The following is a 21,406-nucleotide window of genomic DNA, read 5'->3' on the forward strand; positions in this document are numbered from 1 at the left end:
CCCTTACCTCAACCCTTGCCCTACCCTCGAACATTCATTGTCTAATCAATACAATGGTCTAGAATAATAATAACAAGTATTAGTGATATTTATCAAGAATATCTTTAAAGATAATACTATGTTGTAATAGGTTGAATGTCCTCGGCAGATCCCAAAGACACATTGAACTCTCTCTCGAAAATCCAAGGGAGAGAGTGGCAAAGATTCAAACAAAATGAGTCAAACCCAAGTTGAACTTTGTATTCATTTATCACTCTATTATCTCTATTTATCTTTTATATATATATAAATATAATCACAACCCTGTCCTTCTACACGAGTCAGAGGACTAAGTATATATTTGTACACTCAATCAATAAATCAAACAAAGATGTCCAATCCACTACTTGCACTGTAAGTATATACTGTGAGAGACAGTAGATTGACTTGATACTAACATACAACAACAACAAACAATAACAGAAAGCTTAAACAGATAGAGACACTAAAGAGCAAATGTCCAACTATAAAAGAGATAACTAAAGACTCAACATATAAGATACCTCTACTCAATGGTGCTCACCTTATAATGTAGGTGTTTATATTTGATTGATTGGATTGGATTGATTGAATGCAGGTCAAGGTTCTAACTTCATCATCATCATCATTATCACAATCACAATTGGATTGGATTAGATCATTGCCAATGAACTTCCCTTCAGTGCCACCAGCATACTTCTTGGAATCACATGATGGACAAACACTGGCGACTAAACCACCGGCATGGGGACAGATGACATCATTGGCAAAGATCACAATGGAGTACTTGGACTTTTATAGCAAGCATCCACCTCAGTTCTTACAGCAGCAACAACAGCAACAAAATAACTACTCGCCTCCACCCAGCTACTACTCCTCAGCGTCGCCACAGCAGCCGCTGGGACAGTCTGGCGGCGCAGGCCAGCCACCTCCACCATACACCGCCTCCAAGGACCAGAAGAATGTACAGAAACCAATCATCCCATCACTGCCCACGCGCTTCCCCGAGCTCGAGTCAAAGACCAAGGAGGAGCTGCTCGAACTGCTAAAGTCAGATGAGCTCGAGGTGTTCCTCTTCTCAATCGACGAGGTCAGCGCAATGTCGGCGCAAAAGGAACGTCTGCAAGCAGACAATGAGAAGTTGTCGGCGCCAATCGAGCAGAAGCAACGCAGTCTGGAAGAGCTCAAGGTGCAACTGGCCGAGCAGCAGGCACTGTACAAAGAACTCAAGCTGCAGAGCGAGGAGAAGCAAAAGAAGAAGGAGGCGATACAGCGTGCCTTCTCGGCGGCCGTGCTTGTCGAGCGGTTGACCGAGGCGGCGTCCATCTCAGAGGCCGAGTCAGACTCGATCGCCAACGAGTTCCTCGAGGGCAACATCGATTTGAAAGAGTTCAAGAAGCAGTTCAAGGATAAGAGGAACATCTACCATTCGCGACTAGCCAAGAAAGAGAGCATTGCAAAGGATATCAAGTAGATAGATTGATAGATTGATTAATTGATCATCTTGCTTGGCCTTAAGTGCACTGCGTGCGTCTTGTAGTATTGTAATCACTCCCCCTATAAAGTTAGTTAGTTGTCTTGTTGACACTCAAACATGCTGGCATCCATGCATTCATTCATTCATTGATTCATTCAATCATGATAAGAGGTGATCAGAAGTCGAACCACATTCCGCCATCAATGCCATGGTCTTGCGACTCTCCAACTGACGACCAGTCGCGTCGTTCCAAAACACAAGTCGACTGACTCCTCTCGAACACACAACCCCCTAACCACCAACCTCGACAAACCCATCTTATCTTCACAACACAATCAACCGAGCTTAAGGCCCACCTCAATCTAGATACATATATATCTTCATTATTATTATTAATTGTTATTATTATCAAGTCAATTGACTTAAGGTAGTTGGTATTATTATCATTATCATTAATGGTAAATCAGGAGTGAAGATCATTGACTGAAATAGAGATAGAAGTCAACATATCATCATCACATCACTTTGTTGTAGAAAGTATTCATTGAATGAATCCAAACCGAGTATGTTACAAATCTGGTTATAAACATCATCATTGTCAACAGTCAGTCAGCTGTATCCATTCATCCATCCAAACCAACGATCAACCAACTCAACTCACCACACCCACACTCTCATAACTAAGATGGCTATCTACTCAATTAATCAATCGTGTGCCTATTAATTAATAATATCCTCCTTCTTGATGGGTGTTTCACGCCTCAAACAAAAAAAAACAAGGATGCGCACGCCTGAATCCTCCTGCTTTTCTCCATTATTGTGTTCAAAAACACACACTTTCATCTCACTCATTCCATTCATCCAGTCAATCTCCTCGTGATTTTTTTTGGAACGTAGAGTTTTGGGGGGACTTTTGAGTGTGTCCAGAGGTCAAGTACCTCAAGTCCATGCCATTTCACGATAAATAACAACTACACAACACACATAAACAATTACCTTTAAAACTATATTTAAGTTATAACTTATACAAACTATCACTCTCAACTCAACTCAATCCAAACTCACTCACTCACTCACTCATTCATTCACTCACGCTCAACTCAACTACTCAACTCCAACTCCAACTCAAACTCAAACAGAGAGATAAAGATAGAGATATATTTACGCGATGCTGTTGTAGCCACCCTTCCATTATAAATTGTTAACGATAACTCTTTAATACATAGTAGATATATATATAAATAATACAAAATAGTAATATAGGTCCATGCAACCTCAAGACAACTTCCATTCGCATCTCTCGCCGATGACAGATATAAACAACAACAATAATAATAATAATAATAATAACAATGGTGGTAATAATAATAACAGTATTGGTGTAGACAACAGCAGTCATGCTCCCCAACATCCATATCCACAAATACCACAAATACAACAAATACACCAATTACATCAAACGCAACAAATACAACAAACACAACAGCCACCAGCAATAATGGCATTACAACCAAATATATATATGAGGAAGCGTTCACGGTGTGAACCATTTGTGTCACCGCTGTCTTTGTTGCCATCACCACAGGAGGAACATAATAAGTCACCGAGGACAGCACTGCAGATGCAGTCGCCAGTGCATCCTTCATCGTCGAAGCTGGCCTCCACATTTGTCCCCATCTCGCCAAACAGTGGAAAGCAAATAGGTCATTCTGCACATGAGCAACAAGGTTGCGAACGAGAAGGTAAGAGGAACAACAACAACAACAACAACATTTTTGGAATTATCGTACATTCATTCGATCGCAACGAATCAAGCCAGCTTCACTCGCGAGTCCAGTGAGTGTTCGCGGATCCTCTTTTTTTCGAGATTTTTTGCGAATCGACGAGAATCAGAACGCGAGGACTCTGAGGCCTTCCAGCAATCGATATATCGTATCGCTCGGTACGGTACGAGCGAGTGACACAGACCGAAACTGACACACCAGGCCTGGCAATCAATCAATCAATCACATTTTTTTAGTATTACTACCAATCGATATATTAGATTTGATATTCTCTCAGCTGTCTTTTCCTGATCGGATTGCATGTGCTTGGGTCTGCATGACATGGCGCTCAACATTGATGATGACGCCAAACCCTCGTCTGGAGGACTGCATGATATCTCTGCATCAACAGCCACCGATGGCTGGCGGATTGCTGCTGCCGATCAAGCACATCATCAGCTCACTCAACATCACCATTGCGCCCTGCTCCTGTAATATATGCTATTTTCAAAACGACCCGTATCACTCGCTCAAGAAGTGGATCAAGTACCTCGAGCCCATCTGTCTGACTGGCCACCTCAACAAGGTGGTGCTGCGCGTCTTCCACAGCGCCACGCCAGACACTGGCGCGCCCTCCAGCGGCGGCGCCGCCACGCACTCCTCATCATCATGCGGCCACTCCCACGCTCACTCTGCCGCCTCACCCATATCGAATTTGGCGACGATCAGCAGCAGCGACTCGATCTACGACAGTCTGGCGCCACAGTTGCACGCTCTACAAGAGTGCACGGTCGATCATGGCTTCTCCAAGGACTTCCACCAGCAACGCAGCCATCTGCTTGATCTGGAGAAGCCGCTCACTCTGCCCTTCCGCGACATTGGCGCTGTCATCCCATTGTCCGTCCTTGCATCGCTACTCAACAAGCACATCAGCAACCTCAAGGTCAGACTGTGCATTGACCTGCCCTACTCCAAGCGCAAAGAGGCAGAGTTCTTTGACAACATTGTAACACTAGGAAACCTCTCAGAGATTGGACTATTGACTCACGATCCACTCGATCCAAGGTATGTTCCAAAATCATTTGGAATCATTCCACATACCACTAACTCACTAAATCAATCAATCGAACCCAACAGCTATAGTGCAGCATGTAAAGCTAGTCAAATGATACTGGAGAAGTTGTTCTCAACGTTCTTCGCATCACCTTTCACATTCATCAACTTGAGACGAATGTACCTCATCACGACCAATGTCGACAAGACCGTGTTGGGCAACTTTAGCAGCCACCTGCCAAATTTGGAGGGCCTGCATCTGTCCGTCTGGAATGAGGACTTGTACAAACTTTTTGATGATATTACCGGCGCCTTTGGAGGCAAGCTCAAGGAGCTGAGCGTTCGCTTCGCCACCTGCCACGGCATCAAGTATTCGACATCATTCTCGCATCGAGACCGCGAGCTGACCGACCCAATGGTCGAACTTCTGACCAGCCGGTGCCCCAACCTCAACCACTTCTCATTCGAGGGCTGGTTGCCCAGTCTCTCCGAGGTCGCTCTCCGACACTTTGGAAAGGTAGGTTGTCATGTTCGGAACCAGATGAACATGGCGCGCGACCAGTTGCTGACCACCCACGTCCTCTCTCCCTCTTTATAGCTGAAACTCAAGCACTTGGTCTTGAAGAATGGATTCGACACTAGGATCTGCAGACCAATATGGGCCAGACTAAAGTTGGATGTTGAAAGCTCGACATGCAACTTTATCTCGGAGAAGGAGTTGATACGATTCGTGTCTGGACAGCCCAACCTCAAGGTGTTTGAGTTCTCAGCGTCCGAGCTGGACAAGTTCACCTCGTCGGTTAGACCACTCACATTGTCGTCTGGCTCGCCAATGGCAACACCGGCCACCATCATGTACAGGAATCTGATATCGGACGAGTTCATTCACAACCTGCTTGGATCATGCCCCCTGATCAAGTTTGTCAAGGTGTTGGACAACTCGAACAACCGCGTCTACTACCGTGGCAACAAGTCCAACTACCTGAGGAACAACCATGCAGAGTTTAGCGAGCAGGTGCAGCAGGCTCAACAACAGCTGCAATCACCTCAGTTCTCGCTGTCCCAGCACTACCCCTATCAGCCACATAATGGTGCTCAGACCGTCGACAAGACCGAACTCTTCACCATCAACTGAGGTGTGAGTTGAGACTGGGTATTCAAGTATCCACCCCCCACCATACATCACGCTCAACATTGTAAATAAATATATATGTGATATTGGTCGATGTTTATATACTTGTTGTAAGGTTTTGATGAGCTTAGTGAAGTCTTTTTGTTTTCTTGGGTTGACCGCTACAATCGGGATACCTAATTCAGTTTCTAGTCGGTTTATATCTACTAAAATATTTTTTCTTGCTGCCAAATCGTTCATGGTAAGTGCCATGACAACAGGTAATTTTAGGTCGATGATTTGTGAGCAAAAAAGCAAGTTTCGTTTTAAGTTACATCACTCGTGATTACAAACTCAAGTCAATACTTCAGTTAAGGTCAATTTATTTTTTGTAGTTTGATTACTCACTGTTCACCAGTTCTTCTTCCTATTCCGTAATAACAAATTCCATGTTATTCATGAATAACCAGTTAGTTATTAATATTACCAAATAACTAAAGAAAAAGTATTAAATGTTAATAATTTCCAAGATTCTTATACTATTAGTAACTTTTGTAATGGTTGACTCTTCCAGTAATATCTTTTTTCCCGATATTGGAAATACTCCAATGACCCAAATTGATATTAATTTTTTGGTTGATCTACCCAAAAATACAATATGGGAGGTCGCTGTCAAAAGAGACCCTGTTATGTCTTTTACTCGCTCATATCATGGTCAATATCAAGTTCCCTTTTACCTTCCTGGTCCATACCTGTCCAATCCCTATGACTCGATAGGATTAAATCTGATCTGAGTAAATATTAATTAAGGAACAATTCTACCTCCTGGAGGTAAAGGAAGAGGCTTCAATAAAAAGAGTTAAATTCAATCCAAACAAATTATTATCCATCTTACTTTTTGTTGTTCATATATATTATAACTATTTATTGGTATGATGCTTCTTGACCAAATCACTCTTGGAGATGACGCCCACCAACTTGCCAGAGTTGAGCACGTAGATTACATTGCCACCCAGCATCATGAACATAAACACGATCTTCCTGACAGGTGTGGACTCGGGTATTTGGAATGGCGAGCTGTCGATGATCACCCAAGGATTCTGCAGCTCCATGCCCACAAGATCGATTGAGTTGTCCGACTGGCTGGGCGAGCTGCTCTGGCTGATGATCTCATCGTTGCTGTTGCGCATGCTGTCGCTGGCCGTCGAGCCCAACATTTGGATATCGTCGGTGTTGGCTCGCAGACTGTCGCTCTCGTTGGGCACGTACGGCGCCGATTCGTTCTCCTCGTTCACCACTGGGTAGTTGTCGATGGTGGATGAGAACACCTTCATCTCATTGTCGTACGGTTGCAGTAGGTCCTTCTCGCTGCTGTAACTATTGTCGTCCATGTCCTCGCCAATCGTCAGGATTGTGTCGCCACCAGTGCCGCCCAGCGGTGTTTTGTTCTGCGCGTAGGAGTGTAGACGCTCGTGGTACGAGATGACCTCTTCCAGAGTGGTCCTCGATATAGTACCGATGAGGTGGAAGTCATCCTCGCTCTCCACGACGGGGATGCCTGCATCGCTCACCTTCTCAAGCACGGCCTCGATCTGCGCCAGCGTCGTTCGATGTGTGACGTAGTAGAGGTCTCTGTTCATGATGTCCTGCGCCGTGGTGCTGTCCGACTTGATCTTGACGAACGGCAAGTACGGCAGACCTTTGTTCCTGAGGAAGCAGTCGTAGATACTGTGGTTCAAGAGGTTGCCAATGCCACAGGCCAGCACCACTCCCACCAAAACTGGCACCATGTATGTGAGGTTGCCCGTGAGCTCCAAGATGATCACCGCACTTGATACAGTTCGAGTGGCGCCACCACACAGCGCAGCCGCGCCGACCACCGCATAGCCAGTTGGATAGATATCGGTCATGTGAGGGAAAATGAGCTTCATGATCTCGCCGACGAATCTGCCGACGGCGGCACCAATTGCAAACAGTGGAATGTAAATGCCATAGGGTATGGGCAGCGTGATTGACACTGCCGTCAGCACCAGCTTGACTACAATATAGAGGAAGCAAGCAAGAATTATACCATTCTTGAAGGGCATACTCTCTGTCCATATCTTCAACTCCTCCGGATTATTATCTCCATATGCTGTGAACATAGTATGTACTGCACTTGCATGATCCAACTATAATAAGTTTGATTGATTGATTGAGTTAGTGTGGACATCATGATGATGATGATCAATCAATCATGTACATACTCTCAAGAATTGAAGTGGATAATTGATTATGCCAGTGACGGCGGCTACAATGAGTACCTCTCCATATGGTGTAAGCTTTTGAAGAAACTCCTTGTTGTGTTTTTTCCAAGTGTACAACTTCTGATACATATAGATGAAGAGTGATCCAAGTAGACCACAAAGTACACCAGTGATGATCAATGCCAACAATTGTACTGTGACCAAGTTCAAATCATTAAATGTTGTACGATATGATTCAAGTAGTTCTGAGGGTTGTCATGTGTTATGTTAGATGATTGGTCGAATGTGATTGATTGAATGAATGAATGAATGAAACATACCATTGGATGGAGTTGACAAGAGGATTTTGATACCGACTGCACCTACTGTGCTGGCAAAGAAGGCACGCCAATAGTTTGATATCAGATAGTAGGTGCCAGTGACTTCGATACTGAAGAGTACACCACCGATTGGGGAACCAAAGGTGGCCGCAACACCAAGTGCACTGCAGCTCGCAAGCAATTGACTGCGTTGTGTTTCGTTTGGTGCAATGTTCTTGAATGGTCCAAGATTGAGCAATGAGTTGGCCAAGATGGCAGAGATGTGAATGTAGGGTCCTTCCTTGCCGATCGACAGGCCCGATCCGTAGGACATGAGCAATCCGATCGTCTTGAGCAGACCGACGATTGGTTTGACGACCATTGGATTCCAAAAGCCAGAGAAGATCGACTTGAGGTCTGGCACGCCACTACCAATCGCTGAAGGGCAGAACTGTACACAAATGCAAGCCGAGCCCAATGCAAGGGCGATCGTCCATATAATGAAACTGAGGTATTCAACAAAGTAATTGCTTGTCAATGTTATAAACTTCTCGCGGCCTATAGGTGATTGGATTGATTGATTGATCGATCGTGTGATTGAATGAGTGAGTAAGTGTGCGGGCCTCAAAGGATGAATGAATGAGAATGAAGTATTGATGCGCACCTGCAAACACAACAAACTTAAAGATTAGATCAATGGCCACAAGAGAGATGGAGGCACATAGACCGACTGTTGCAAGGAATAGCCATATATAAAAGTTGTTCAGTCTGGTGAAGTTTGACCATTTGATAGCCTGTTTTGAAATGCCACCCTGTTTGTTCTTGAAGCCCGCCGTCTCTGTCTTTGGCATCACCAAGTTGAACAGATCAGCATCGGATGCAACCGAACGCATACGATTCTTCTTGTATCCATGTTTACTGGATAACCTATATGAGTGACAAATCTGTCAGTCTACCTGCGGCTGACACATCAAGTTGACTTGACACCTTACATCGTATACTGGTGCTTCTGTCTTGTTCTGTTTGGGTTGGCTGGTGACTCTATTTTTGAGCAATAGTTGTTACTAGTTCTTAGTGGAGGCTTGCTTGTTTGTTTGTTTGAATGGGTCTACAAACAGCAAGGCAACTACAACAAAACTACAAGAATGTGAGTGAGTGAGTGAGATGAGAAGATGATGAAGGTATGTTTGTTTGATTGATTGATTGTTTGATTGATTGATATATAATATTATATTATAATGTAGTTATCTCTATCTCTATCTATCTCTATCTCTCTCTAGACCTATCTATTCATTTATCTCGACCTAATGTGGTTGGTTATTGCTTGCACCTGTGTGTATGTGTGTAAGTGTGAATGTGGGGGTCAGACCTTGAGGAGCCTTATGATAAAGGGAGGTGCTGAGCAGGGTTGTTCTTACTTTTCAAAGGAACACCAAGAAGTTCACACACAATAATGTTGTCATTCTGTTTCTCGACCATTCTACAACTTCAATGCACAATTAATAATACTAATAGTCACATTTTGATGATGTTGATGATAATGATTTATTATTATCAATGATTGATTGAATGACATGATTAGAACATAGTCTTTGGACGGTTGTTCAAGTACTCAACAAACTGTGGAATGGATCCGATTTGCTTGTGGAAGGCTAATAGGACTGGGAATCCATTGAGTGCTTCAACAAGGTTACCTGGTTGTTGGTGGAAGAAGTCGAGCAAGTTGAAGATGCTGATATCAGCCCATGACAACTTGTTGTTGACCAAGTGCTTGCCGCCTGCCTTGACAAGGAGTGCCTCGAGCTTGGTGAACAGACGTGGGGCAGTCTCAGTGGCGAACTTCTTCAGAGCCTCCTGGTTCTGTGGTCCGAATGCCTGGAAGTATGGTCCGTACAAATCGTTTGGCAGCAGTGTGTATTGTAGGATCTGTGCACGTTCGGCGGTGGTCGAGCCGGCAAGTCCGAGTTTGTCAGCAAGGTAGAACTCGATGGCAACTGATTGAGCAATCTGCACCTCATCATCAACATAGTATGGTACTTGGCCAAATGGAGTCTTCTCTCTCAAAGCATCCTGCATTGGGAATGGGTCACGAGTGTCAACATACTTGGTACCGCCATAAGCGAACAAGAGTCTGGAGACCTCACCACGGGAACGGCCATCAAACTGTATATGTATGTATCCATTTGGTTAGTATTAATATTGGATTGATTGATTGATTGATTGATTGATTGAATGAATGATTGGTCTCGCTTTACTTACATAGTTGTATGTTGGAATAGTCATTATTTGTTTGTTAGCTAAGTTCTGATTGATTGATTGATTGATTGAATGAATGATTGATTGATTGATTGTATGATGTTTAATTGATTTAATGATCTGGATGATGTTCAACATCAAGTTATTATAAATACATTTGGTATCTTGTTTCTAGCCAAGATTCCACCCGAGAATCAAATTTAATGGGGGGTTCCTAAAGTTCCAAATTGAGTAGCGAGGCGTCCCAGGTCAAAGAAGTAACACGATATTCTGTTTTGTCCAATCTTTAGTGAAAAGACACAATCTAATTAGAAGATATTCCATTCTTTTTATTTAAATATAGATCAATCTGTATTTGATGATGTCATTTAAAAATTATTATTATTATTATTTTTTATTGTTATTCCAAGTTCCAAAAAAAGTCGATTGATTGTTCTGTTCCGGAATCACGGAATACCAAAGAATGATTGCAAAGATCAATAATATTATTTCCAACTTTATTCGTCAATAATTACCAATGTAGGTATATTGAGGTTGGACATTGACATTGACAACATGATCATAACCTTATCACTGACATTGTGTTGCTATTAGTTTATTACGAGTAGACACACAGACAGATAGACAGACATGGTGTGATGATGGGTATAGTTGTGACATGTCAACGTCAACGAGCTATTGATGTATCCTGATAACAGCATCGGCACCACCAGATGCAAAGTATCCCTTGGTTGGATGATATTTGATCGTGTGGATTGACTCATTGTACTTGGGTCGATGTGATATGAGGTCCTGTGCGCAAGTCTTGGAGGAGATGTCCCAGAACCTGATGGTGCTGTCGTGACTGCAACTGGCCACGTACAGGCCGCTGGGGTCGATCGTCAGTGAAGTGATCGCGTCAGAGTGTGCCACCATCGAGTGCACTGTCTGGTTCGAGACGAGGTCCCAGAACTCAATCTTGTGGTCTTCGCTGCCTGTGATGGCCAGTGGCATCAGGTTGTGAGTGACCACCTTGTTGACCTGCGCCTCATTGCTTGGTCGCAGCTCCGAGACAACGCGTCCGCTCTCGATATCGTATAGAAGTACAGATCCATCATTGTAGGCCACGAGCAGACGCTGCGCACTCTCGGTCGCTGGCAGTGACATGGATGTTGGGGCGACGGACAGTCCGTTGGGGTGCGTGAGCTTGGAGCACAAGGCACCAGAGTTGACGTCCCAGATGCACACGGTGCCGTCGGACGAGGCCGACGCCAGGTTGCTCCTTCCCACCAGTTGCAGGTCCCAGATGCCGTCAGCGTGACCGTCAAACTCGCGGTCCAAGTAGTTCTCCAGGCGTCCGTAACGGTGATAGAGGTCGGCGTCGCCAGAGGGCATCGTCCAACGCTTGATCACCCCGTCGAAGCCAGCACTGTACAGGTGGCTGCCATTCTCTGACAGCACGGTTGTGAACACGGGTCCGGTGTGGCCGCGGAAGGTGTGCAGCGGCTCCACGTCGGGCATCGATCCAGCCTTCTTGGTCGTGGCCACAGACAGATGGTTGAGGTTCCATATCTTCAATGTGTTGTCCTCGCTCGCAGATACCAACAGAGGCTCGGTCGGGTGGAACTGGAGTGAGCGCACGCCATCAAAGTGCGACTTGAGTGTGTGCTTGAAGCGCCATTGACGGGGCGCCGAGTCGTTCTGCAGCTTGGAGTTGTCCTCCAGCTTGATGTCGTTGAGCTCAGCCACACCGATGCCCATGAGGTCAGCGGCCAGCCCCTTCTTCCTGCCCATGCTGCCGGTGGGTGTGACGCTCTTCTCGACCGCGCCCTTCTTTGACTTGCCAGCGGCGCCGTCGCCCATGCTCAGACCCTTCAGCTTCATCCTGCCCTTGGAGTTGTGTGACAGCTTGTTGAAGAAGTCTTCGTTCCACGAGTCGAACGATGGCTCGTTTCCACCATCCATGCTACCTGTTGGCTTGTGGTTGACCGTGTTGATGCTGCTGCTCTCCATGCCGTTGTTGCCGTCTGCTGCGGCCTGATGTTGTGGCATGTTGATGACCGATGAGAACATGTCGCTGCCCTCCTCGGACTTGGGCAACTGCAGATCGTCGAGGTTTTGCTGAAGACCCTCGATCGAGGAGAAGTCAAATGAACCGCCATTTGACATTGAGTCCAGCGAGGCCATGTCGCTGGAGAGTGCATCGAGCGAGTTTGTCAAGTCTGACAATGAGTAGTCGCCAGTGTTCAAGTTTGGCAACTCGGTCGCATTGTTGTTGTTGTCATTCGATCCAAATGTTGGTACTGGTTCAGTTTGTTGCGCGGCCTCATTCTGTTGCTGTTGTTGTCGCTTCTGTTGTTGTAAGTGTTGCTTGAGCTGTTGCTGTTGCTTCATGTCTGTCAAGTTCAACATGGTTGGGACGTCCTCTGTATCCATGTGAGCCTCTCCATTAGGCTCATATTGCTCGATGGTCAGATCGGGCTTTGACACCAATATATCATTATAGTTCATATCTTTCAAATACTTCTTGATCAATGATCTTGTGATGCTTGCCTTGCTTGGCTCTAATGAGTCAAGTCAATGTTAGTAGTTGGTTGCATCGATCACTCAATCATTCATTCAATCATACTCTTTCTATGTTGTGATTGTTGCTCCTCTGATGAATCCTTGGGAGGTGGCACGACAGCCTCACCAGTGTTCTTTGCTCTCTCTTGTGAGAGTGCATACTCCAACATCTTAACTCTTTTAAACAGGTCATTCTTTATAGTCTCCTGTGTATTCCTCTCTGCTTCCAATTGTGTAATGCGTGACTTTGAAGGGGAAGCATGTCAGTCAGTCAAACTTAGTCACATGATTGATTGAATGAGTGAGTGCACTATGTAAACATACGATCAGATCAGCTTTCTCTGATACCCAATGTGAACGATCCACTTCATATCTGAACCATTCATATTGGAGATAGTCGATAATCTTTGGCATTGAATATGCAGAGTTTGGTCCATTATCTTGTTGATCATCCATTGCATAAGGGTTTGGTTGTCCTCCACCACCATATCCTCCTCCTCCTCCTCCTCTACTACTATTGTTGTTATTAGAGTACATTATATATATTGTATCTGTTTCAAAGAGGATACAGATACAGATACACTATACAATACTATCTATCTATCTCTTCAGCAATCAAATAACAACAACAAACACACTGTTTTGCCTCCCACTTCATCAAAAATCTGGACTCCTTGATCATGTTGAACTTCCATTCATCCAAACAATCAGTCACTTGATCAAACTGCTATTACTATTACTATTACTTCTATTGTTTATATACGATGTTTGGATAGAATGGACGTGGATCGAATGTAAAGTTACCGGTGGGTGGAACGATTGAGATCTTGGCATCGTTGGATAGTGTTTCATAGTTCTTTGGCAACAGTCTTTGGATTTGAAGTGATAGTGATATGTTGACTCTAAGGAGTAGTTGAGCCTCCTCTACAATATATGGTGCTGCAGGTTCCAATCCCAATTGTTGGCTCTTTGTAATCTGTTCCAAATTGAGCTTGGATTGTCTGATCACCTCAAGTGTCGATGTCAATATTCCAAACACCTGATTGAATGAGTGAATGAGTGTCAAGGTTAGTGTCCATGCTCATGATTGAATGATTGGAGTGATGTGAGTATCATACATTGTTGTCAGGTGCTTGGATTGATTGATTGAATACATCCAGTGTGTATGGGTCTGGTTGCTGATTAATTGGCGAGTTGAACACATCGAATCGCTTAAGGAAGCGTAGTGTTGGTGAGCTGAACTCACATTGTGGCTTCTTGACCTTGCCCAACATCTCCAATACTGTCATGAACTGTTCAAGTATGTGTGTTAGCACTACTTATGGACTTGGGGCACATGATTGAATGGAACACTTACTCTAAACATTGACCTTGCAACTAACTTGTGAGTGGCAATGAGCAATCTCTCTGGGGTCGCTGGTGGAAGAAGGACTTCGTTGGTCTGGGGTGGCTGGTTGGCCTGCTGCTGAGGTGACTTGGCGACGACGGCACCTTTGGCCACACCCTTCTTTGTCTGCTTCTTGGCCTCTTTCTTGGCCTCCTTCTTGGCCTCCTTCTTGGCCTTGCTCGTGTTTAAGGCAGCCTTCTGTGCCTCCCTAAAGATGTACTGGTGAACCTGTATCTGCAGGTTGGACAGACAGTCAAGATACCAATAGATGCACTGGAACTCGTGTGGCGCATACACTTCCAGCTCAAAGCCCAGATACAAGTAGTGGATCATCAGCTTGAGCTTGAGATTGAACACGAAGCTGCCAAACAGGATCGTGATGTTAGTCTTGTCCTTGGCGATCTCCGTGTCGATGATGTCAGCCTCGGACTGCAGGATGGTCAGGTCCAGCAGCGCCACCTTGAGCTTGCGTCTCTGACGCGCGCGGTTCAGCATCACATTGATAAAGATCTTTTGGAGCGCGTGGGCGAATCGCTCAAAGAAGCGCGCCACCTCGGCGTTCTTGGGATCCAGGTGCTGGTGGGGCACGCCAAACTGGCACATCCATTCAATGATCGATCCGGTCATTGAATCGGAGCGGAAGAATGCGCCAAGTGGCAGCGGGAACAGCAAGCGTCGCAACAATGAGCGCACCACAATGTTGGGAGACAGGCGACTCAAGTACAAATGGTAGTTGAGCATCTCGGACAAGTTGACAAAAGGTTGTTGTTGTTGAGTGTTGTTGTTGATGTTGGCGGACTGTGCGCTGGACTGTTGTTGTTGCTGGTAGGTCTCGAGGAGGTGAGGCATGTGGAAGCCCGCCAGGAGGTCCTTGAACAACTTGTCGTAGAAGTCAAGCACCTGATCGAATGGCCGACATTGGTAGATGGGCATGTTAACCGTGGCGTATGAGCGCATGTTCAACTCGGGGTTGAAGATTGAGGGCGGGATGACGTCAGGTGATGGCCTTTTGCTGGCGCGTTGTCTGATCGATGCCAGTCTCTCTTGGATGCGTGGGATGGACTTCATTGCCAGATTGACGTTGGATGATAACAACGTAAAGAAGACCAGATGGAACAAACGTCTGAGCGAGATCCTATCGCAGAGATCACGCAACTCGGCTGCCTCCTCCATCGTTACGTCATTTTTCTTTGCCTCTGCGTCCATGATTGTCTGTGACAACGACGACTCAATATGGCTCATGCTACTCAGCAGCTCCAACGTCTTGGTCGCGTCCAAAGTCGTGAGGAGGTCGAATGTCGCTAGATTAAAGTCTTCCTCCTGTCGATTGATTGAGTGATTGAGTGAGTGATGGTTCGTCGGCATCGTGCACATGTAAAGTGGGTCAATCATTCAATCAATCACATACCAGACAGATGTCTCCTCGCGAGACAATGTGTGAAAGAGTGTCCGATGAAGCTAAGACTGTCTTGAGGTATGGCGCCAGATATTGGTGTCTCAGCTTGTGAGGGAAGTACAAGTACATGCAATTAAACAGACTGTGAACGATTGGACGACCTTGCATCCAACCAACCTATGAATGATATTGAATGAATGAATCAGTTGACTTGATAGTTGTTGCAGATGTCCAATCTTGATGATCAAGTCAAGACATACCTCGAGTGCCATCAGTTGATCAATGATTGCGATCACTTGTTTGTTTGATAGAGTTGTGTCTCTTGTGATCTCGCCCATATCGTAGAGCATCTCTGGTGTGTAGAGGGGACCTGCTGCAGCGGACGAGTCGAGCTTTGAGTTCATAATCTCCAATGAGTGAACGGCATCTTGCAATGAGAAGTCTGTTCCAATCAACTGACCGACCTGGATATCTATATATTCAATGTATCATTCATTCATTCAATCAATGTCAATGATGTCTCCTTCCAATAAGTAACATGTACATGTAATGTATTAATACCTTTGGTGGCAGCGATGAGTGTCGGCAAGGCGTCCTCCCATTGATCAGGATCATCAATGTTGTCTGTGATGTTATTATTATTGTTGTTGTTGTTGTTCCCAGACATGATCACTAGTGTTGTGTCTATATGTATGTCTATCTATATATCTGAATCAATCAATGAACTCAACTTAAAGTGACACTTCTGAAACATCATGATGAACATGCGAGAAACGATTGATTTAGATTTGTGGTGTGGTGTCCACCAGTCCCATGGCTGGACTGGTCCCTCATTCATAGAGATACACAACAAAGAGTAGTCAGTCAATTAGAGTTAGGATGTTAGATGTTATCTGGTGTTTTTGTTATGTTTATGTTTCTTCGTTGTTGTTGTTGTTGGTCAATTATACAAAGTGGGGCGGAGGGAGGGAGGGAGCGATAGGGATGGGAATGGATGGGAGGAGGAGCGGATGGCGGAGTATATGATCGATTGATCAATCAACTCCTCATGTTTCCTCAGGACTCCAGTGTTGTTGTCCAGACACCAACGAGCTCGTTAGCTGTGACAGACGGTCAACTGATGGACTGGACCGAACCGGACCGGACTGGACATGACGAACAGAACAGACCAACGATACTACGCCATTCACCAAAAGAAAAAGATGATCCATCATTTGGAAACTACGTATTGTGCTGCAACCTTCCTGCTTGGTGTCTGTCCATTCTCATTGACGTCATCGTCGAAATGAAGTGTATAGTGTGTCGTCTTGCTCTTGACCTTTTGTGAGCTGACCACGATGGCCGGATAGAATGTAGTGGTGTCGGGGAACATCGCCAGCACCTTGGTGCTAGAGGCAAATGTGGGCGGCAACGAGGCTGGGTTCGGCAGTTGAATGATGTCCTTGAGGCCCACATTGAACTTCTTGGACTCGTCCTCGTCCTCATCGATGACCTCGTACTTTTGCGTCTTGGCGTTGAACGAGTTCACCTTGGCCAGGATCCAGTTGTTGTTCTTCTCCTTGGCGGCCACCAGTATGCCAATTGGTATCGTGCTGCTCTCCTTATCCTTATCCTTGTCCTTGGCGGCAGAGTCCGGAGTCTTGGCGCCCTCGGTCGAGCTTGATGACTTTTGTGGCGTTGATTGTGCCGTGGACGATGTCGAGTCGGACTTGGCGTTGGTACTGCCATTGTTACCGCCTGCGCTACTATTATTGCTATTACTATTGCTGGATGCGCTTCCGTTGCCACTTGTGGTGGTGGTGGTGGTTGTGGTGGTGCTGCTAGTGGTGGCCGTGTTGCTACTGCTCGGGGCCTCGTTGGCCGAGTCGGACTTTGGTGATTCGGATGGCTGCTTCACGCGCTTGTTCTTGTTCTGAGTGGGTGTGGTGTTGGCCGAGTTGATCTCCTTTGACTTGCGCTTCAATGAGTTGTTGTTGCTATTGGATGAACGCTTCTCTGGCTTCTCACTCGATGGATTCTCCTCATCATCCTCACTCGACGACGAGTTAGATGCATTATGTCCGTTGGCCGCTGGCGTTGGTGATGACGTCGAAGCTGTAGTTATCGATTTGATTGCCACCGATGACTTTGAAGGTGTCTTCTCCGATGACTTTGAATGATGCGTTGAGTTTGTCCTAATTGGATTGATATGTGTGTGGATGGTGATGTCTATTTTTAGTAAAAGGCCCCAATCGACTAATTTTTTGATTTCATTTTGTTATTTTTCACACACGAGGAGGCAGGCGAATCCTCATAAGGTGGGGCTGGCTTTCTGGTTTTGAAGGTTCTCGAGCTTGCGCACTTCACCGCCAACGTTGGTTGGCAGGCACACATGCGCGTGTATGTATGACTTGCGAGCAATCCATTGTCCGACAACAACACCATACATAACAGCCAATGTCCTCTCCCTCATCACGTCTTTGCTTCCTCGTCGTGTGCATATGAATGTGATTGTGATGTGAATGTTATAACTTACTTCTCTAGTGACTCTATAAACGATTTGTATTCATTATACACCTTTAGTATCTTGTGATGTATATCATTGCCTATATCTAGTGGAAACAGTACTGTCATAGTTTGATTGATGAGTGTCAGTCAGATTGATTGATTGATTGATTGAGTGTATGAGTGTGAGTGAGTATGACTTACATTCTTCCTCTTCATCAAACATTGATGAACCTGTCACAGATAGACCATTCTCTTTGAGAAAGTCTACTCGCTTGGAGTATACAGCAGTCTCATAAACGAGCTTCTCTATCTTTTTGAATTTGCTTATCAGTTGTACATCGGTCATGATTGTAATTGAGTGATGGTATGTTGCGTGCGGTAAATGTATATACAAGTTAAGGTGATTGATTTGTTGATTGATTGAATGATTGTGTTTGATTGATTGTGATATGTGTGGATGTATCTGTGTCGTTGCAAGTTGTATGTACACTCGCTGAGCGCTCTATGGTGCTAAGCAATGGACTACAGTTGATATTTAGAAGTATTACAAGAACGACTATTATGACACTGTTGACTTATGATCATAGAGAGGTTGATGTGATGGTGTATGAGATAGTGAGTGTTTGATTGAGATTGCTAGCTATGACGAATGTGATGTGATATTGGTTGATTGATTGATTGATCCTATATTCTTAATGACTAACTAACTAACTTGTTATGTAGATATGTATATTTGAATGATTGAAGTATGTATGAAGGTATGTATGTGTGAATGATAGAATGAATGAATGAAAGAGTATGAACAGTAGTGATTGGGGGTAGGTACATTGGTTTGAAGAAGTGGGGGGTTGTTTGAGGTCACGCGCTCCAACTCAGATTCGCTCATCTCATTCTCAGTTTCACCTCCTCTACCTGTATGCAATATATATAAATACATAATTATTATTATTTTTAATTTTATTTCATCATAATAGTTCAATAATATTCTAAAAGAGATTTGGTTGATGATGTCCCGGGACATGTATACTATTCACACACACAATGCTCCGACACGTGACTTGTTCAATAATATCATACATTACATTCATTCATTCATTCATTCGAATACATAGATAACTGAACGAGTACAAGAATCATTCATTTGAATTGATCAACCAATCATCTTTGTGAATGATTGATTGACACACATGTCATCGAACTTCGTTCAAAAAGATATTTGGAAGTGTTGTGCGGGTGAATCCGTTATGCTCAACGGATAAGACATCATTTGAATTGAAATGAGGGGTGCGTGTGGTTATTGTTGTGTTTCAAGAGGGTACAGATAAAGATAAAGATAGAGATAGAGATACTTACATATATACATACCTTCATTATATATATATTCAATCATACAATTATGAACAACAGTAGTAATAATAATAATAGTATGAATGGAGGAGGAGGAGGAGGACAACCAATGGACATTGATGATGGACAATATCAAATATTTCAAGATAATATAGATGCATTCAATGATATTATAAAGAGTCACTTTGAGTTCTTGATGAGCATGCCAGAGATAAAGACATTGGGCACTATTTTCCCATCATTGCGCACATACTTGGTCGACTGCTTGGACTTGCATCGCGACCTCCTCGTCTCGTCAAACTTCCCAAGTGACGCAATATCAGACTGTCCTGGCGTCAATCTAGACACATTGTTAACAGTGCCCAATCTGTTTATAAACATCAACAACAATAACAATAATAATAACAACAATAATAATAATAATAATAGTCAACTTGCATTGTCATCATCATCAATATCAAGAAGCAATAATGATACGACGAGCAATGTTACTTCACAGACACCTCCGACGACAAAGACATCAACTACATCAACATCGACGACAACCACAACTACAACAACTACATCACAAGCACAATCACAAGCACCAACAACACCAACAAAGACATTAACGCCAACAACATCGACTCCGACACGAACAAATGTACCAGCAACACCAGCAACGGTGGTGCCTGTATCCACACCAGTCCGAAGCAACACAACTCCAGTCACACCAACAAAGTACAGCAACGACGTTATCAATCAGTACTTGGCCAATGGATCGACACAAGGGATTTCAAAGCCTGTGACCACACCAACAGCTGCGACTCAACCAAACGACCTTTCTCGTGAAAAGACATCACCAATGCTTCATTCATCGGGCACAGCCAAACCAACAGCATTGGCATTGGCATTGGCAGCACCCAGCTCAACAGCATCGTCAGTGGCACCATTGGGTTACCCCCAGACACCCAAGTCTACAAAGAAGAGATCGCGATCAGAGTCAGAGGTGGAGCAATCAACTTCGCCAATTCTGGAACAGGTGGCGGTGCCATTCTCCTCGATCACATATGTGCCGACCAACTTCAACATGGACGACAAGAACCCATCGAGGATGAAGAAGTTTGTGAAGCAGGCGACAAAGGATCAAGAAAAGAAGATAGACAGGGCACTGCACGAGTCCCTAGAGTTCCTGGGCAAGGAGAGGCTAAACACAGCCAACAACACGCAGAAGTTTAGAATCAAAGGAACTCAAGGCAACATCTATATCATCACTGTATGTTCTCAAACTATGATTTATCGATCGATTGATTGATTGAGTACTGACTCGCAATACTTAGATTGGACTGATGCCCCACTGTTCTTGTCCTGACTTTGCCAAACGTATCGAGTATTGTAAACATCTGGCCTTTATATATCTAAAGGTCTGTGGAGTGCCAAGGGACCATTACATACTCTATCAGAAGGCTCTGACCATCGCAGAGTTGAAGGTCGTACTCACATCACCTGTAAGTATATTCGCGAATCACGTGACACGCTACATCCACCCTCACCATTGACACAATCAATCACACCCAATCACATCAGGAGATGGCCAATACAGCGCACAAAGACCTACCACTTGGATCATTCACAGAGACACCATATGGACCAGAGACACCAGAGGGCCCGGTTGGCAGTGGAGCGAGGGCGACACCAACATCAGTGGGCAACACACCATCAAAGTCACCAATAACGCCAAAGCACGAGGCAACAATGTTGGCACTGCAACAGCAATACAGTGATTCGATCAGGAAGGAGACAGAGAAGATGCAACCAATGGTATTGGATACACCAGAGTCTACGCACAATCACACTGGCAAATCGCCATCACCTTCGACACGTATATACACTCCCAACAAGGTTGTTCAATCATACAAGTCGAACAGTTACAGTATGTATTGTATTGATTGATTGATCCGTTTGATCTGAACAATGTCCTAATCATCATCCATCCATCCCCTTCATTCATTCAATCAATCAAACAGTCGATTGCGATTGAGG

General features: G+C 44.6%; 10 protein-coding genes across 10 annotated transcripts; 4 read left to right on the forward strand and 6 right to left on the reverse strand.

The window, feature by feature from the left end:
- Window positions 1-370: 370 nt before the first annotated feature.
- On the forward strand, window positions 371-1,492 carry SAMD00019534_016890 (hypothetical protein; the record flags this gene model as incomplete). Its single annotated transcript, XM_012902280.1, has 3 exons — window positions 371-393; window positions 463-570; window positions 676-1,492. 3 exons carry the CDS (start codon window positions 371-373, stop codon window positions 1,490-1,492), a joined length of 948 nt encoding a protein of 315 aa, XP_012757734.1.
- Window positions 1,493-2,762: 1,270 nt separating this feature from the next.
- Window positions 2,763-3,541, forward strand: SAMD00019534_016900 (hypothetical protein; the record flags this gene model as incomplete). The annotated part of the gene is made up of 2 exons (XM_012902281.1): window positions 2,763-3,237; window positions 3,516-3,541. Coding segments are annotated over 2 exons (501 nt in total), but the record flags the coding sequence as incomplete, so codon positions are not given.
- A 78-nt stretch (window positions 3,542-3,619) lies between these two features.
- On the forward strand, window positions 3,620-5,446 carry SAMD00019534_016910 (hypothetical protein; the record flags this gene model as incomplete). Its single annotated transcript, XM_012902282.1, has 3 exons — window positions 3,620-4,323; window positions 4,396-4,828; window positions 4,910-5,446. The coding sequence occupies 3 exons, from the start codon at window positions 3,620-3,622 to the stop codon at window positions 5,444-5,446; spliced, it is 1,674 nt and encodes a 557-aa protein (XP_012757736.1).
- An 896-nt stretch (window positions 5,447-6,342) lies between these two features.
- SAMD00019534_016920 (hypothetical protein) lies at window positions 6,343-8,860 on the reverse strand (the record flags this gene model as incomplete). The annotated part of the gene is made up of 4 exons (XM_012902283.1): window positions 6,343-7,593; window positions 7,669-7,913; window positions 7,989-8,525; window positions 8,632-8,860. The coding sequence occupies 4 exons, from the start codon at window positions 8,858-8,860 to the stop codon at window positions 6,343-6,345; spliced, it is 2,262 nt and encodes a 753-aa protein (XP_012757737.1).
- A 685-nt stretch (window positions 8,861-9,545) lies between these two features.
- SAMD00019534_016930 (hypothetical protein) lies at window positions 9,546-10,250 on the reverse strand (the record flags this gene model as incomplete). Its single annotated transcript, XM_012902284.1, has 2 exons — window positions 9,546-10,130; window positions 10,227-10,250. The coding sequence occupies 2 exons, from the start codon at window positions 10,248-10,250 to the stop codon at window positions 9,546-9,548; spliced, it is 609 nt and encodes a 202-aa protein (XP_012757738.1).
- Window positions 10,251-10,898: 648 nt separating this feature from the next.
- Window positions 10,899-13,223, reverse strand: SAMD00019534_016940 (hypothetical protein; the record flags this gene model as incomplete). The annotated part of the gene is made up of 3 exons (XM_012902285.1): window positions 10,899-12,766; window positions 12,832-13,012; window positions 13,092-13,223. 3 exons carry the CDS (start codon window positions 13,221-13,223, stop codon window positions 10,899-10,901), a joined length of 2,181 nt encoding a protein of 726 aa, XP_012757739.1.
- Window positions 13,224-13,515: 292 nt separating this feature from the next.
- Window positions 13,516-16,217, reverse strand: SAMD00019534_016950 (hypothetical protein; the record flags this gene model as incomplete). Its single annotated transcript, XM_012902286.1, has 6 exons — window positions 13,516-13,806; window positions 13,886-14,059; window positions 14,125-15,474; window positions 15,563-15,727; window positions 15,811-16,022; window positions 16,112-16,217. The coding sequence occupies 6 exons, from the start codon at window positions 16,215-16,217 to the stop codon at window positions 13,516-13,518; spliced, it is 2,298 nt and encodes a 765-aa protein (XP_012757740.1).
- A 543-nt stretch (window positions 16,218-16,760) lies between these two features.
- SAMD00019534_016960 (hypothetical protein) lies at window positions 16,761-17,923 on the reverse strand (the record flags this gene model as incomplete). The annotated part of the gene is made up of 2 exons (XM_012902287.1): window positions 16,761-17,724; window positions 17,823-17,923. The coding sequence occupies 2 exons, from the start codon at window positions 17,921-17,923 to the stop codon at window positions 16,761-16,763; spliced, it is 1,065 nt and encodes a 354-aa protein (XP_012757741.1).
- Window positions 17,924-18,061: 138 nt separating this feature from the next.
- SAMD00019534_016970 (hypothetical protein) lies at window positions 18,062-18,383 on the reverse strand (the record flags this gene model as incomplete). Its single annotated transcript, XM_012902288.1, has 2 exons — window positions 18,062-18,156; window positions 18,239-18,383. 2 exons carry the CDS (start codon window positions 18,381-18,383, stop codon window positions 18,062-18,064), a joined length of 240 nt encoding a protein of 79 aa, XP_012757742.1.
- A 1,050-nt stretch (window positions 18,384-19,433) lies between these two features.
- SAMD00019534_016980 (hypothetical protein) lies at window positions 19,434-21,404 on the forward strand (the record flags this gene model as incomplete). The annotated part of the gene is made up of 5 exons (XM_012902289.1): window positions 19,434-19,461; window positions 19,540-20,639; window positions 20,704-20,871; window positions 20,951-21,296; window positions 21,391-21,404. The coding sequence occupies 5 exons, from the start codon at window positions 19,434-19,436 to the stop codon at window positions 21,402-21,404; spliced, it is 1,656 nt and encodes a 551-aa protein (XP_012757743.1).
- Window positions 21,405-21,406: the final 2 nt, after the last annotated feature.

This window comes from Acytostelium subglobosum, assembly GCF_000787575.1.
Source record: "Acytostelium subglobosum LB1 DNA, scaffold: scaffold3, whole genome shotgun sequence".
In the NCBI taxonomy this organism is placed as follows: Eukaryota; Evosea; class Eumycetozoa; order Acytosteliales; family Acytosteliaceae; genus Acytostelium; species Acytostelium subglobosum.